Raw genomic sequence first — 18,455 nt, forward strand, 5'->3', positions numbered from 1 at the left:
ATGTCGAACAGAAAACAACTGTAACACTGGAATTTCTGACTGATTCTGAGGTGATGGTAAATGTGGTTCTCTGATATGTTTTTCATGGATTTATGAAAATGAATTACAGGTAACAAGCATTGAAATTGGTCAGAAAGGTAGATTCAGCCTGAACAGAAATGGCCCGACGGACATGAAAGCCATAGTGGAAGTGTATTATTTGTGCGCATAATAAACAAATCTTGCTTTGAATGTGTGCATCATTTTGTTGGCAATGCATTGTTACCGGATCTGCAACGTCTCTCTTTTTAATCTAAAACTCAGGCTTTATTTATCTTGTCAATGCTTTCTTTTCGAATCAGACAAGACATTGAACCAAGAAATTGTTTCGGCCATTTGGGCATAATTCTGCTTCACGGCCTTCATCCTTAATAAGGGCTGTGAGATGTAAATAAAAAGTTCCCATCAATCACATTTGCTGCTTGCTATCGCTGCTTTTATATATTTCGTATGTGCTTTGCTGTGTTCCTTCTTGGACACTCCCTTTGGGCTGAGGTTGATGTGCTTTTTCTCGGGTTCTGTGTGCTTTGAGGTGTCTGAAGAATCTGTGGGATCCACAGATCCTGATTCAAGTGGGACAGGAGGTTAGTGTGATCTCTGTCCTTGAACTTGCACTTTCTGGCTTGTTCCCCCATTATGAGTGATCCTAAGACAGGAATCCCCATCAGTTGAAGGGGATATTCTGTGACGAGAGAGAAAAAAAAAATCAAGTAGTCTCCTTGAAAAGTTAATCTCTTCACATCAACTGCTCAAATGTTTCCAGCCCTTTGTTTTTCTCTTTTTAATCTACTCCTGGCCCTATCACAGGCCTGAATCGCCTAAAACTACATTATCACAGTCACTGAATGAAAATAGGAATACATTTTTAACATTAAATGAGAAAGGATGTCACATGGGATGATTATTCAGATAAAACATTGCTTAATGTGAAACACATGGCTCAAAGTATCTCAATGAGAAGTTGTTGATTCATTTTGTTTTAGACATACAGCACAGTAGCAGGTCCTTTAAGCCCACAAGCCCGTGGCGCCCAATTGACCTACAACCCCAGTATATTTTGAACGGTGGGTGGAAACCAAAGCACCCGACAGAAACCCTTGCCGACATGGAGAGAACGTACAAACTCTTTGCAGACAGGGCTGAATTTGAACATGAGATGCTGGCGCTGTAACAGTGTTGCGCTAACTGCTATTTGAAGAAACCCAAAATATATTTAACCTTATCCCCCAAATATAAACTTTATACATGACACCTCGTCACTTCAGTTCTCTGCCAACTCTGCTCAATGACATCACCATTGTTCATGAAAAGGTAAAGGTGTCTCAGATGGGCCTCATTCTTGTGACCATACATTCTGTTCAGTGAACGTTCCAACTCCCTCAGGGTGCCTAGTAGTCTGGGGACCATGTTACACATGGCCACCATTTGTGAGTACCAGCTCGTGTGTGTTAGTATTAATTTGTTCACGGGATGTGGGCGTTACAGGCATTGTTCTCAATTCTCATTTGCCCTGACACAGAGGAGACAATTAGGAGTCAATCACAGAAGTGGCTCTGGACTCCAATAGTCAGTGTGGCTAATTTCCTTTAATCCAGAAACAAACAGTAGTCTTAGGCTTACCATTATTAAGATTTGATTTTTTGGCAGTGTTTTTGTTACAGATTCTTTGGTTCATGACTTAAGTTAATTCCACTGTTCGTCATGCTGGGATTGAAGCTCATTTCTCTGATCAATGGCCCAGATCTCTGGCTGTTAATCCACCAAGTTACTATAATCCAAGCCCTGACAAATTAGCCTTCAGAGCTCTGCTGGCTGAAATGTATTTTGGCTGAGATTTCTTATGTGCTGAATTATTACGTTGATTTATTTTTAGCCTTAAAGCTTCACTACTGGATAAATACTAAATTAGATTTGTCCTATTGAGAGAAACTTGAGATGAATTGAAATGATTGGAACTCGGATGCATGAACTCCCATCAAAGCTGCACTTTGTGCTTCTAGATTCAAGATTCTTTTATTGTCACATGATAAAACAGAAAATATATTACACAAAATTTACTTTAGTCTACCATAAGGCAGACTTTCCTCTCTGTATTGCACATTCTGTTTACATTTCTTTATTTGTTTACCGGTTGTATACAGATTATTTTTGCACTACCAGTACGTGGTAATTCTGCCTCACCTGCAAGAATCTCAGGGTTGATATCATGTATTATCTTGACAATAAATCCAAAATCTTAAAGATTCGCCATCAGCAGAAATTGCCCGGCACCCCTATGCAGGCGTTAGGACAAAACTTTGGGAAATCCTGAAAACATTATTTGGCATTGTTAAAGTTACATGTTCTTTAAAGAAGTGCGAATAGCTAGATAAATAATGTTCTAGTTTGTTGTAACGTGGTCTTGAGTATTTCACCGACAGAAAGTAATTTCATGCCAAATACCTGGCAACACTTGACAGGACAATATGCAAAGTCCGTACGGAGCTATTCATCACAAGACTTCATCCAAAATGATACACATTGCCCCAGTTTTAAATATTCAGAGGTTGCCTCTGTTACGCAATGAGTTATTCATGGCAATTTATTTGGAGAGGGGAGGGAGAGAGTTATATGAGGAGCTTCTCAGACACTGAGAAATTTAGTTCATTTCTGTGTTTATATATCGCTCATTTCTGTTTTGTGTCTTCTTCCCGTAACACATTGCACACCTTGTTTCATGTACATGTTTCTTTTCTGGCTCATGTTTGATTTTATTGTTTAAATGGTAAGGGAGCCAAGATCAATTTATATTGGATATGACATTCAGTTTCTGCAAGAATTGGTCATACTTCAGTTAAATTCTAAAATATATCTTTAAGGAGGTCAACTCAACAAGTGCATGTTCTCCTTTATGATTATTTTTCCAATAAATAGTGGACAAATGTTTTGAAATTTAGTCATGGTTTGATTTCTTTGGCCCCATTTATTAGAATGGATGTCAGGGGTTCTATGAAATATTTAGTGAATAATCTCTGAAGTATTGAAAGAAATGCATCTAAAAAACACAATTTAGCTCATTAAGCAATATTGCAATATTGAGCAATATTTTAAGCACAACAAAATCCAGGGTATAATTTAACACAACTGAAATGATTTATTCACAGAGGCCTCTATATCTCATATCAATTCTATTAATTTTATTACTAGTTGTTACATATTAAGCAAACGTAATAGGGGATGTCTTCCAAATTGCATCTGAGCATAGATCAGGAAATCACAAGCTACAGACTCAGATTTATTCTGGTGATGGGTGATATGCCCATAGCAAGGACGTAATGTGGGCGGCGTGGTTAGCTGGTGGCTCATGCAATAGCATTGCATGGCCAACAACCCAGATTCGAATCCAGCACTGTCTGTAAGGAGTTTGTACATTCCCACCCCATGTCTCATAGGTTTCCTCCGGTGTTCCGGTTTCCTCTCACCCTTCAAACGTATAGGGGTTGTAGGTAGGCTGGGCTATTTGGCCGGAAGGGCCTGTTACTGTGCTGTGTGCCTAAATTTTAAAAAGAGACTGATTTTGACCAATGTTCTTAAATTTGTTTTGGTTCATAAAGAGCAAGAGGATAACTAGTAATCAGTAGGGCTTATAAGGAACCAAACAGATATCTGTATGTGGAAATAGAGGGTGTGGATACAGTTTTAATGAATATTTTATGTCTTCACAAAAGAAATAATGAGTTATGTCAATGCCATAGGTAAGGCAGACAATTGTGAGATGTTGGATAGAATAAAATGAGAAGGTGTCCATTGTTGAAACATGGCTCAGATGATCAGAATAAAAACGAGGGAGGAGATCGTGGAGGCTCAGGCCTGAAATGTGGGTAAATATATCATTATCTCCTCCATACGCTGTGAGACCGGCTGAGTTCTTCCAGCATTTCTACAATCACAGTGACTGCAAACTTTGGTGTTTCACTGCAAGAATTCTCTGACTGTGAAATTACAGGAAAACTCAAAGGAAAAAAATAGCAGGAGGGGATTTGGATGTATGTAATTTTTAATTTGCTTCCTTTTTGGAACATGTATTATGATATTAAATCTTGATTATTACATGAATGGAAAATTTTTAAATGAAATATTTAGAAAAAAGTGTTTTAATGTGTACCAAGATAATTAATGGATGGGTCCTATCAGGGACTAAAATATGCTTTGTGCAGACATGAGTGAAATATTAAATATGTACTTTGCATTTTTGGTGGTGAACACAATGGTCACAATAAAGGAGGACCTCGACAAAACTAAAGCAGGGCTTAGAATTGTATAATTTTTAAGTACTGTATGGGGAAGAGGGGAGGTATGGGGGAAAAACCAAAAAAAAAATTGGCTCTGTCAAGCTTGAAGATAGCTGGGTGAGTCAAGAAGATTTTTGAAGGAAGTATATGGTGAGAGTGTGGTATTCAGCCGTTTGAAGGGGGTGGAGAAATCTGACTCTTCCCATTGGGACAGGAAAGTTTTATGGAGAGATTTATTAGCAGTTCAGCGTCATACAAAGATTTCAAGGTTAGAAAGGGAAACAGTTTCCAGTGGCAGAGAATGATCAAAAGTCTGAAGAGGTTTTATGGTGATTTGCAGAAGAATTGGAGCATGATGAGATTTTATTTTTGATCCAGCTGTGATCTGGAAGGCGACCTGGATGGGGCTGCAAGCCAAACTGTCAATATGTTTTGAAACCTAAATGGATAAATGATTGAGGAAAAGTCTGCCTAGATATGAGGAAAGGACAAAACAGTGGCTGGTTTAAAGAGCTAGCCCTAGTGTTCAATGACCTTATCATTTCATTGATGCAAATAGTTTGAGATCCTGATGTCTTAAACCTTAAACTTTTGGATAGTTGTTTGTAAAGTTTTGGTTTCACCTTCAGATGATCTCAATCACTTCCAAAACTTTCAATGCTTGTTGTGGGTGGAACAGGTTAATGCAAATTCCCACAGATTACACACATAGAAGAGCATTTGCTTTTGTTTTGTTGAGAAGTTGGAGTCAATAGAGAAATTTAAAAAAAAATATTCTTCCTTTCCCTCCTCCTGTATGCGGACAATTATTGTACCTAATGCAGATCCTACTGTATACAAGCATTACACTTAAATGCACACACGCAAGGGAATCATTAAAAAAAAGAGAAACCAAGGCGTGTTTAAACATGCTGGGAAAATTTTCTACTGAAATCAGAAGTTAGCTTCTGTTCTTTCTGGTTTCTGTAGAAATGAAATAGAAAATACACTCATGCTGTGTTACTCTACTTATTTATCTGCTGTACTTAAGAGCTTCGAGTTTTGGAAACATTTATATCATTGTGGGTTGTTCAACTGTAAAAACTCGCAAGTGGGTGCTTAAAAGTTTATGAGAGGAAAAACCCCTCCCTAAGATCTAACCATGGTTGATTGATCTTGACGGTCATTGCTATCTTCTCCATTTAACCACTCACTGTGGAGGGGGGGGTGGGGTGCTTGGGCTGTCACAATCGCATACTTGCCTTCATTGGGAGCTGATAAGTCTGTGTCGAAAAGACTTTGGGAGATGATGCTGTGCGTGCTTTCAGCGATGTGAAGACGAAGTACAAGCACCACCTTATCTTATTGTATCAGAGGCTTTCATGAGTTTGACATTGTGATTAATCCCAGTAAATGTGTTTTTCGCGCTGCTGATCTTACAATTTTGGGACATAGAGTTACACAACATGGTACTTCGCTCGATGAATCGAAAGTGTGAGAGATTTGAGTATTTCCTATACCCATTACATTTAGCTAGTTGTGACTTTTTTAGGCCCAATGAATTTTTATCGCCGATTCCTGCTGCGTATGTGCCGAATGATTTACAACGCTGTACTCGTGTATTCCTCTGGCATGCTGCTGTTTGCACACCACTTCAGCCTGTTCTTGGTGGTCCTTTTCAGGTCTTACGATGCCTCACAATGCCACCCAAAGACTTTTGTGATCGAGAGGAATGGACATGGTTTCCATTGACAGGTTGAAACTGGCATATATCGACAGTCCATGTCCTGTGTTGGAGCCGCGTCAGAGGACCAGTCGCACTCTTGCCAGTTGGAACGTGCATTCCCGGTCTTGCACTATTGCACGAGGTGGGGCCGAATTATCAGCCCTCCAGGCTGTTACGTAGCGGAACAGTTCCAGCCGCCTCCTTGGATGCCTCAGATTCTGATTGTGGGGGGGGGGGGTGGGCGTTGCTGTTGTGGTCACGTACTTACCTTCATTGGGAGCGGTGTCGGCCACCGCTGCTAATGTCAGTATGCAGGAGTAATTAATGTCTGTTGATGATGTAAGCGATGCGACGTGCAGGAGCAATAGCGCGAATTGCAGCTGTGTTAAGCGTCAGTATAAATCTCAGATGCAGGAGGAGAAGAGTGAGAGTGTCAGGATCACCCGTGTGGCGGTGAGCCAATGAGAAGGTCAGAGGAGTTTAGCTGGGTGGTGTTTGGGGAGTTGAAGAATGCAATGTGGTGTCTAGAGAATAATAAAAGAAAGTCGACTTCATGGTGGGCTGAAAGAAACAGGCAAGTGTAGTCCTTAGTTGCTTGTAAGCTGTGGCGAATCAATGCTTTTTCAAGGTTGCAAGCAGAAATACCAGGCATTCAGACAGCAGCACAACCGGCCAATATTAAAACACAGGCCTGAGGTAGAATGGGACTTGACAGTTGTTCTGCAGGGCAAGACCTGAAAATGCTGAAATTAGCATAATTTTCCCTACAGTAGGCAAAACAATGTTAAGGATTCTGCCTCAAAATGCTCCTCAGAAAACTTACTAAACACAGGCTGAAAATGGGGTGGCATTTTGGGAGGCTCTGTGTAATTTTTCTAAGGGTAACATTATTACTTTCCCTTGACAGTTGACTTTTGACCTGTGATGAGTCATTTCAAATGGTACATCCCTTCCTAGTATAAACTGAGCTCCTTCCCCAGCCAAGAACACTCCCTTTTATTTTATTCAAAAATTCATAGATAATAATCATAATATTTGAGCTTTTTTTTAACCTGCCAAATTTTGTTATTTTTTTCTCTAAGGGCATTCCAGGGAGCAATGCCTCTGCCACTTGGCTTCTAGCAGCTGATGTACGTTGCACCCACATTCACATTTCTGGATGTGTTCATCAGAAGGCAGCAAACATGATGACAAATGGGAACATTCTCATCGAGGCCTGTCAATGTTAGTCCATCCTGTTCTCCTTTGGATATGATTATTGTAATAAATGTCAACTTTTCGAACATTTGATGAAGACAGAACTTCCGTCAAACTTTGAAACCGGTCGATACCTGCGTCATTCAAGGCGTCGGGAGCTCAGATGGCCAGGACTGGGAGGTTAACATGGAGTTGGGGAGTCAGGAACTCGGATGGGCGGGTAGACGGGACGGTGGTAAGCCGGTGATTGTGGGGGGGGGGGTGGTCAGGAGCACTGAGGCGGGCATCAGGAGCTCTGGTGGGCAGGTGATCAGGGTGAGGGTCCACTGTTGGGGCACTGTGAGCTCCAAAAGGCGGGCAGCTGGGGCAGGCACCCGCTGTCGGGATATCAGGGGCTCAGATGGGGCAGGTGGTTGGCGCCAAAAATGGGGGAGGTTGTGCAGAAATTATTTTGGGGCCAAAAAAGGGGGATTAACTATTGCACAGTATTGACGATTACATGAGCATATATGGAACTTTCACCCTAGTGCCCCATCTGGCATCAGTAGCCTACTCTACCCCACCTGCTGCTCCCCTGAGCTGAGGCAATGGCCAACCATTCATCTAAAAATGCAGAACTCATCTCCCCTGCAGGTTCACTTTTGCATTCCTGTGTTATTTCCACCTCCCAGAAATGCCATAGGGTTGGGAACAGTATTTCACTAAAGTAAAGCCTTGACCTGCCCTCTGTTCCTTCAGAAGTTTCAGTGATGTACTCGTGTAACCCTTGTTTTTGTCTTGGTCTACAGGCTGAAACTCCAGATGTTAGTTCACGTCTGGCATTTCCTCTCGAACTAATGGCAGCTCCTTCAGGCTAGCGGAACTTCTCATGATCAGTGACACGAAGGAAACGAAAACGCGGCCTTTTGGCAGGGGACACAACTGTCCCGACCAATGAAATAGAATGGGGGATGTTAAAAAAATTGCCCATTACATTTCAGTACTACCAATCAACCACAATCAGACAGAGAGTCATGCTTAATGTGCTGGCCCGGTTCCAAGGCAGGTACTGAGGGAGGGGTTTGGGCGAAACAGCCTTTATGGGGATATCTGGGAGGGAGGAGCCACAGGTTCAGGAGATGGACCAGCTCATACAGCACGTACATACATCTATACACATAGTGGGAACACCACAATTTCCCATTTATCAGAAGCTGGACCCCATTTGTCTCATTTCATATTAAACATTTCCCAACAATTAGATTAATTTTCATCTCTTGTTGAGAACTATGGATGTTAATAACATATTTCCAGAGGCAGCACTTGAAGTTTATGATTATCTTTATACTCAGAATAGGGTAGAATCAAAGGAAAGAATATCTGATCAATTGAGGTTTGACAGACTAGATCAGCACAGATGGAAGAAATGTGGCTCGTCACTTATGTACCACCTCTTTCTGAGAACAAGCCAACTGAATTTCAGAGGTGAGGCTGCGTTTGACATCAAGGAACTCTGGTCAAACTGCAGGCAAGGGGCATCAAGGGGGAAACAATCCAAGAGATGGAGACACATCAAAGAAGATAGTTTGGAATGCCACTGCAGGAGTTTATTGAGGCTGTGTTCTGGGCACAGCCATCTTCATCTGATTCATTAAATACCTTCTAGCTCAATTCAGAAGAATGGTTGTTGATAACTGCACTACGTTCAGCTCCATTTGCAAATGAAACAACCCTTGTCCAGGTTGTTCTAGGCAATGTTCATGTATGGGCTGGTAAAATCTTGCCAGGGAATGACCACCCATATAAAGTGACTAGAGGCTGAATATCCTGAGGCCAGGGACTCATCTCCTGGGCTGGGCCCATAATGTTCCACCATCTACAAGGCACAAGCCAGGAGTACGGCAGAATACATTCTACCAGGAGGGCCTTCAACTTTCAAGTAGCCTGAAACCTCCCAGGTTAAAGCAGGCTGCTTTATTGACAACCCATCCTGCACCTAAACATTCACTCCCTCCACATCTGATACCAAGTAGCTGCTATCAGAATCAGAACTTACTGTCATGGGCCTCACAAAATTTTTATTTTGCGGCAGCATCACTGTGCAAACATTTCTATAAGCCACATTTCAAAATAGATAAAAATAGTGCAAGAAAAAGAAAAATGCAAAGTGAGTTTGTGTCTGTGATTCACTCTTCATTCAGAGATCTGATGGAAGAGGGGAATCAAATGTCCTTGTGCAGCTGAGGGCTCATCTTCATTCTCCTGTACCTTTTTCCTGATGGTAAAGATGAAGATTCCATTATTGGCAAAACATTTAGAACGTAACATACGAAAAATTCTTTGACTTTCGTCCACCGTAAAGCAGACAGAGATTCACCACTTTGTCCATTGCCCCACACGGAGACCTAAAGCACCTGGTGTTCCAAGGCGGTCTCCCCTCCAAGTACTGACCAGTCCGGTACCGGGCTGGTTAGCTTCCAAAATCAGACAATCCCAGGCATATTCAGGCTATTAGGCGCTGAGGGTAACAGAGTGAAGAGGGCATGGCTGGGGGTCCTTGAGTATAGAGGCTGCTTTCTTTAAGATAATGTATGCCATCTGCCAAATGTACTGTAACTGTTCACCCAGGTTACTCTGGCAGCAACTCCCAAACCCGTGACCTCCATCACCCTGAAGGTCACAGTAGCTGGGTCACAGTAGCTGGAACACAGAAACACCACCACCTATAGATTCCCCTTCGAATTGCATTGTGTCCTGACTTGGAAATGTGCTGGTGCTCTCTCTTTGGTTGTCAGAGACACGCCGAAATGCTGGAGGAACTCTGCCAGACTTTTCAGTATCTATGGGAGACAAAGATCTATTGCCGATGCTTCAGGCCTGAGCCCTTGTTCAAGGAAAAATTAGAAAGGGCAGAAGCAGGATATCTCAGAAAGTCTCAGAATTCAAACAATGGGGGAGGAATCCCGACCAACAAGAGGTGTTAATTGGATGTGATAAGGGAGTAGGTAGAATTGATCATGTCTGTGCGAAAGGAGGCAGGGAATGGAGAGACGATGGGGAAGAATGGAGTGGGGTAGGGTTTAACGAAAGGCAGAGAAGACGATATTAATGCCATATGATTGGAGGGTGCCCTGTCGGAAGATGAGGTGCTGTTCCTCCAATTTACAGCTGGTCTCAGTCTGACAGTACCTGAGACCATGGGAAGACATGTCGGCAAGGGAATGGGATGGAGAATTGTCAGTTGGCCCAAACCTGGAGCTTTTTCCCATAGCTCTGTGGGTTCAGGAAGGTGGATCACATCATAAAGTGCAGTCAGGAATGGGCGATAAAAACGGGCTTGCATAACACTGGACAATGAAGATTTTGCTTCCTAAACACTTTTATGTGTTTTTTTATGGATTTTGGCCTGCTGATTATGAAAATCACCTGGAAATTTTCCTATCACATGCAGTTCTTTTAGATATATTTTAAGTCTTCTTCAAACATTCCAAACCATGAAGTGACACATGTCCTTGAAAATTCATTTCCTTCACTGTAAAGGTGTGAAAAAGAAAAAGTGTATATCATGGCTATTGTGATTTATGGTGTGAAAAATAAAAAATAAAAAAAAAATAAAAAAATTCATTTCCTTCATTCACACTTGGACGTCTTCCCTGCTGATCTTGGTGCAGTCAGTGACAAACACAGTGAAAGGTTTCACCAGGACATTACGACCATGGAAAAGCAGTATCAGGGCAACTGAAATCCATCAATGCTGGACGCTGATATGAGAGGCATCAGATGCTGAGTACAAACAACAATCAGCAACAAAACATTTTTAGGTCAGTGGAACTAACGCAATGTGTCAGCATCATTATGCGATTAAACAGGCTAAATTTTAAAAAAAAATAATTTAATGTTTCTCCAGCTTTCACTTCCAAGACCCAGGTCACCCACAACAAGTGCCTGATTAAGGTACTGTGGGGCCTGTAACAAATATTTTAAAGGGGCCATAAATAGTGCCAACTAGCTCCTGCCTGGTGAGGGGGAAAGCTCCTTTACTGAAATTACTCCTCTCCCTTCAACAGGGGATGGGGAATGGGGGCAGTGGTCAGCAACCTCACCCTGCCCAGAGGGACAGGGGATGGGTCGGGGGCAGCGGCCTCTCCCTGCCTAACAGGCTGGGGGATGCGAGCTCTTCCTGCCCAGGTTTGAGATGTCGATCATAATCCCCAATTCATTTTTAGGAATCAAACCTTTGGATAAAAAAAATTGCTGTCCAGTTTAATTGATATAAGGAACCACAATATAACAAAAACAGACCATCTAGTCTACACAGTGCAGAATCAGGAATCAAGCAGAACGTCATGAGAGGGCAACAGAATTGTATTCCACCACAGCTTTCAAATTCCTGGCTTGGCTTATTCTTCACCCTGTGAAAACTGTCAAGTTAGATCCCTCTCTGGTTCGAGGAGCAGTGTAGAAGACTATGCCAGATCATTTACATTTCCTCCAATGAGATGCTTCTTTTTCCCCCCAAGTCACAAACAGGTTAGAACTATTATTCCCAACGTGTTCAGACACAAAGACAGAACAGAGCACAGCGACCAAAGTTACTTCCTGTGACTCAGTGCCGCAGATTCCTAAGCACTTTGTTTTTGTGCTCTGACCCACATCTGAAGAAAATAACAGAGAAATTTAGAATCAAAGATATGTATATCTTCAGATTCCTTCAATTTAAAAATGCATCAGTCTGACCTCACATGTGGCCATGGCTCTGCTTAGATGTGTTTGATATAAAACAAACTTGATGTGAGAATTCATTAGGTTGTAGCAACTTTGGTAAACTGTTTTATTTTTGTTTCACGATGAAGCAGGGTTTGTATTCGCTCAAGATGGAAGATTTCTATCTCTTTTTTCACTCGTACTTACTTAACTTTCTTGTTAAGATGATATTTTGAAATGGGACAGGGAGGTGTTTTCCTTATTTCGTTAGGTGGGTGACATAGGCCCCTTTTAATTGCAGAAGGGTTTTATTGACCATACTACTCACCGTTTCCATCCACCAAAGTCAGCTGGTTGACGTGGGGCTTGCTAACAGAATGACGTCATAGGTGCTCTTAGTAAGGGATAGAGAAACACTGGAATTTATACCATTCACAGACAGTGGCGAATCGAGCTTGGGTTGCTGGCATTTCAATAGCATTGCACTAACTGTGCTGCCCTTACATTAATGTCAAATTGACATTGCATTGGAAGCACCTGATTGACCTGATCATTTTAAATTTAAATTTAGATGTATAACATGGTAACAGGCCCTTTCGGCCCACGAGTCCGTGCCACCCAATGATACCCAATTTAGCTACACCCCTGGTACATATTGAACGGTGGAGGGAAACCAGAGCCCCTGAGGAAAGCCCACGCAGACACAGGGAGAACGTACAAACTCCTACAGACAGCACGAGATTTGAAGCCCAGTTCTAATTGCTGACATCGTACTAGGTTTGCACTATCTGCTACGCTAAAACTGTGCTGCCCTATTTTAAATTAATTTCTGTTTTTCTGCTAAGATTATACTGCCTGAAACTTAATGCAGCTCTGCCATAAATTGTTTGAATATTCTATTTGATAGCACTGGGGTATGAAATGTTTTAAAATGAATTAGGTTAGAGACACATTCTTGTTTCAACAGCTGAAAAAAACCATGCAAAAAACATATTTGAATAAGGAAGTAAATTTGGACTGGTTGACATTTGTAAGAGATAATATTCACATATCCACTTAAAATTCATTTTTGGGATCTGAGCACTGCTTGGAGGGCAAGGATTGGTGGTCCTTCCACAGTGATGGGTCACACGGTTGGCGTAGCGGTTAATGCAATGCCCTTACAGCACCAGCAATTGGGACAGAGGTTCAAATCCCACGCTTTCTGTAAGGAGTTTGTACATTCTCCCCGTGCCTGCATAGGTTTTCCCCGGGGGCTCCGGTTTCCTCCCACTGTTTGAAATGTACTGAGGGTGTAGATTAATTGGGTGTAAATTGGGTGGCACAGACTCATGGGCTGAAATAGCCTGTTACCATGAAGTATGTCTAAATTTTTTTAAAAATTTCAATTGACATAGTCCTTCTGTGGAAGGTTGTCAAGTGGTCTTGATAGCAAGAGAGCTCCTTGTGATAGTACAGATCTATCACCAATGTACATAGTGTATATAGTTACTGTATCTAGACTGTGCTTACAGCGATTGGCTGAGAGCTAAGCCACACCTATTGTTTGGGCCTTAAAGGGTTGTGTCCCTAGCCAGGTCGGATCATTCCGGACTGGTCGGCCACCTGTGAAGAGCTCCGGTCTTTTGCTAATAAAAGCCTTGGTTTGGATCAACAAGTCTTTGGTTCTTTCGACGAGCTCTACACTCCTGTATTTAGACCCTTGGCACTTAGACCAATGGTCACAATGGAAAGGTTTGCTTGATCACTTCAGATAGCATTTAAATGTCAATTACAAGGGAATCACATGCCTCAGTTTTGCAAGAAATCATCTTGAGAAATTAAGATGATATTTTGAAATGGGACAGAGTGGTGTTTTCCTTATTTCGTTAGGTAGATTATATTAAATACCTACTGAGTCCATCTTTTGCATAGTTTAATGTTAGAACATAAGAAATAGGAGCAGGAGAAGGGACATTTGGACTCTGGGGCTTTTTCTGCCATTCTCCAATATCTAGGCTGATCTTCTACCTCAACACCATTTTCCTTCCCTTGATTTTCTTCACATTCCGAAATCTGAGATCTCAGAGGGTTTTACTTGAATTCAATGAGTCTGCAAAGCCACCTGGGGTAGAGAATTCTAAAGATTCATCATCTTCTGTGAGGCAATTTGTCCTCACCTCAGGCCTAAACCACTAAACACTTACACCTGAGCAAACAATGAGGGTCTCCGTGGTCAGGCAGCATCAATGGAGAAAAATAGATGGGTGAAGTTTTGGTTCAAGTCCTGACCTGAAATGTTGACTGTCCATCTCTCTCCATTCCTGCTGCCTGGCCTGCTGGGTCCCTCAAGCTTTTCATTGTCTGATCAAGATGCTAGTTCCTGTATTTCTCTTATTCTGAAACGTTCCTGCTTCTAGACCTCTCGGCCAGGGGTATGGATGCCCTGTGAGACTATTGTAAGTTCCAATGAGATCTCTAGTTCATCAAAACTTCACAGTCTGATCTATTTAACATCTGCACAACTGCCAATGCTTGTCAATCCAGGAAGCAGTCAATCTTTGTTGTAATTTCTTCTGTGATGAGTAAATTCTATTCACGGCAGTGCACAAAATGCCAAATCCACCCTGTCCAAGGGCCTATATAACTGCGGTAAGAACATGAAAGAAGAGAACACTTGTGAAATGCAGTCTGATTCAATTCAGATTGCAAAAGATCCCTCAATTCGACACAAGTCAGTGACAAATGTGACACATGACAGAATTTCCAAAAAGAATCTATGACTGGTTCACATTTTTGACAGAGGAACCATAATATCATGCTTTGGTTTATGGAAGGATCACAGGGATACAGTGTAATACTCTATTTTCGGTAGCATTCCTCACACCCATTTTTTTTAAAGAATACACTGCAAACTCTAATTTGTGTCCACCATTTTGCATGCGTTATAGTAGTGAAGTTTGAGACTGTGCAAACCTGCATTACAAAGGGCTTCCCCAAACTCTGACGTTGCAAGATATTTGCAATCTGCAACTGCAGAAGTTATAATAATCAAAGCATTTGGACATTTTCCGCATAGGTCTGCAGTGCGAATGACCTGAATGTGAAAGATAGCTTAAAAATTGCCTCAAATATCAGCTGGCAAATGATGAACTGCATCGGTAGCTTGTTTTACTACAAGAGAAGGATATTTAGTGTTCCACAGGTCTGTGAGTGTGGAAACTGCTACAGAATTTGCTGGCAGCCGGACAATTTCTCCACCTTGCATAATTAGAACTATAACGTGACACAGCAGTTACTTGTTTCGATCGGTTCAAATGTTGCTTCTAAATATGAGCAAGAAATTAAGGACTGAAATTCTGTTTACAATTATTACTCGCTGTGTCCAGCATTTTATATCGACTACACTGCTCGCTTCACTTTAATAGAGCTTTTGGATGGATACTTGTATCCTTTTCTTTTCAACAAGCTCTATAATGGATAGAGCGAGCTTTGCACTCAGTAAAAACATTGAAATTTTGATGCGGTTCAACTGACAAAAGGCAAAGGAGGAAAAACCCAACACCCAACCCCAACCCACCAATTTTCCCCTGCAACCGTGTCTGCCTGTCCCGCATCGGACTGGTCAGCCACAAACGAGCCTGCAGCTGACGTGGACTTTTACCCCCTCCATAAATCTTCGTCCGCGAAGCCAAGCCAAAGAAAGATATTGGTTGTAAACTGCTTTCCTTCAGAATCAACATCTCAAACTCTGCAAAGTGTTGCTGATCCTCCTCGCAATTCTCTTTTTGCGACCTGGCCATTTGTTGACAAGTGCGTTTATTGCCCATGCTTACTTTCCCCTTGAGAAGCGGCATTGCTTTGTCTTTTTTCAATTGCTGCAGTCTTCTGGGGAAGGTGCTCCCAGGTGCCCACTGCCCTTACCTTTCTTGTCAGTACAGGCTGCTGGTTTGGGAGTTGATGGAGTAGCCTGTGTTTACCTTCCGTGTTTTGTGTAGGTGTACACACTACGTCCACCATGTGTCAGAGGTGGGAGAGGATGAATGTTTATGGGGGCTGATAAGATACCAGAATCAGAATCAAAAATTATTGTCATGAGAAGGTCATGAAATTCGTTGTTTTCCAGCAATATCACTGCAAATATTTATATAAACCACCTTACAAAAAAATAAATAAAAATAGTGCACAAAAAGTGAAAGTAAGACAGTGTCTTTGATTCATTGATTATTCAGGAATCTGATGGCAGAGGTGAAGAAGCTGTCCTTGTGCCGCTGAGTGCTCGTCTTTAGGCTCCTGTACCTTTTCCCGGATGGTAGCAGAGTGAAGAGGGTGTGGCCTGGGTGCTGAGGGTCCTAGAGGATAGAGGCTACTTTCTTAAGACACTGACTCTTGTAGATGTCCTCGACGGAGTGAAGTCGCAGGCCGAGTTAACAACCCTCTGGAGGTTTTCCTTGTCCTGAGCTTTGGCACCTCTGTGTGAAACCAAGAAAATGGGCTGCCAAATCTTTGTCCCACTGAGCTGTTTGACACTATTCTTGTCCAGGCAAGAGAAGAGTAGTCCATCATATGTCTTGTAGATGGTGGAAAGGAGGTATGTAACTTGAGCTTCTCTCATTTCCGTGGTATTTATGTGAGTTTCTGATCAACGGTGACCTCAAGGATGTCAATGTTAGGAATTGGGAATTGGGACATTTGAATATCAAAATTAAATGATTATCCCTTTTCTATTAGATATGGACATTGTCCAGCACACTTTACAGTGATAATATTTCTTGCTATGTATCAGATTATTTTAAAATTGTTTTTTTTCAATTTAGACATACCGCATAGTAACAGGCCCTTCTGGCTATTGAGCACATGCTGTCCAAAGACACCAATTAACGTTTTGAAGGGTGGGAGGAAACTGGAACACCCAGAAGAAATCCATGCAGACACAGGGAGAATGTACAAATTCCTTACATACAGTGCCGGATTTGAACGCAGGTCGCTGGCGCTGTAATAGCGTGCACTAACCGTGCTGCCTGAATGCTGTTAGGTCTTGCTGTGTAAAGTCATGGGTTGCTTAATTTGCAATGGAGTTGCGAATAGAATTGAACGGTGTGCAATGTTCCTCCAGCAATTCACAGTTTGCTCTAATACCCAGCAATCTGCAGACCCTTGTGTCTGTCTCAAATTACTGCTGTTGTGCTACTCTTAAGAAATTACAATTCTATTTGTTTTAATTCATTTTTTAGGATCTACATCTCTAAATGCTTCTTTATGGTTTGCCAGTCAGAGTGGATTTGAAAATGGGCCAGGCCAGGGAAGGCAAGTGGATTTCCCGCCCTGAAGGACATTTGTGAACCAAATGGGAATTTAACAACAATCAGATGAAGTTTTGTGATTGACATTATTCATAGTTTTTCCCTCCTGGGAACAGTCTACCAGCTGAATTTTAAAATGACAGATCTAGAGACAGGGAAGTCAGGGCTCTGGATTGTTTGTGGCAGCCTCTGGATCCCCAGTTCACTAATGTAACTGTCCTTTTAGTTATGTATTAGAGTGTGTCCCAGAATCTGTCCTCTTGCTGGCGATATTAGCCTCAGGGTACTGTGGAGTTCCAGAGACCCTGATTGAATCAGGCAAATAAAAGCTTCCAGTGAGCTGGTGAAAGAATGCGATTTCAAAAGAAAATGAAAGTTATTGAAGACCAGGCAGTTGGCAACATGTCAAATGTTGCTTACTGTTTCCCAACCATTCATTGTGGTTAAAGCAAATTGCTGCTTGTGAGAGTTTCCACCAGGAGTTATTGGAATCAAAAAATTCACTCAACTGTATTACCTAATGCACTCAGAAATCTCTAATTTTCAGTTAAAATATTTCTTTCTTGGAACATGTCTAAGCAATTAGCTATTAATAATTGTTTTACTGGGAACTGGGAAACAATGTCACAAAAAAAATTATAATGAACTTATCAGCTATGTTTGAGAAGCTTGTAAATAACTGACTAAGTCAGTTAAGTGGAGAAATTGGTTGGAATATATTTCCTAGCACTAATGATCTACTTCATGGCACATCCAGAACTGATAGATAACAGTTTGCCAAAAAGTTATCATCTGTTTGATAAGAATGCTCAGTGTTTGGTTTATTTTGCAAGCACAACCTTGCTTGCTTTAGTTTGAGTGATAATCATGAATCCCAGCAATTGGAAAGCTATTTCTTTTTTTTTTTAAAATTGAGCTCACGTATCAGCATCTCAGTCAGGATTACCAAGAATCATCTCTCCGAGTCCCATGACCCACTGGCCACAGCGGTGGTTAAAAGACAATACATATGTAAAATGAGAATAATCTTTTAATAAATGTGTGCCATTTAACTGTGGCTTTTAAAAGCTGCCTCAAATTAGTAAATAAGCGATCCTAATTCATCTACTTTGATGCCACGGCTCTCTTAAGTTATGTCATGTTTAAGTTCAGAAGAAATTAGAAGCTGTACTTTTGATTTTACCTTCCAGACTGTTCTGGATTTCTGTTGTTTATTTATTGGCAAGGACCAGATAAATAGTTTGTATAGTTTGTCCTGATCTCTTGTAGTAAAATCCC

The 18,455-nt window shown here is 41.6% G+C and overlaps 1 protein-coding gene across 1 annotated transcript in view; it reads right to left on the reverse strand.

The window, feature by feature from the left end:
* Positions 1-364: 364 nt before the first annotated feature.
* Positions 365-18,455, reverse strand: part of saysd1 (SAYSVFN motif domain containing 1) — an 84,578-nt gene continuing 66,487 nt past the window's right edge. Inside the window, exon 5 of the mRNA XM_069909237.1 lies at positions 365-721. Within this exon, the coding sequence (XP_069765338.1) occupies positions 477-721 (245 nt within the window). The 3' untranslated portion in view covers positions 365-476. The remainder of the gene's footprint in view (positions 722-18,455) is intronic.

The sequence above is a fragment of the Narcine bancroftii genome, chromosome 13 (assembly GCF_036971445.1).
Source record: "Narcine bancroftii isolate sNarBan1 chromosome 13, sNarBan1.hap1, whole genome shotgun sequence".
In the NCBI taxonomy this organism is placed as follows: Eukaryota; Metazoa; Chordata; class Chondrichthyes; order Torpediniformes; family Narcinidae; genus Narcine; species Narcine bancroftii.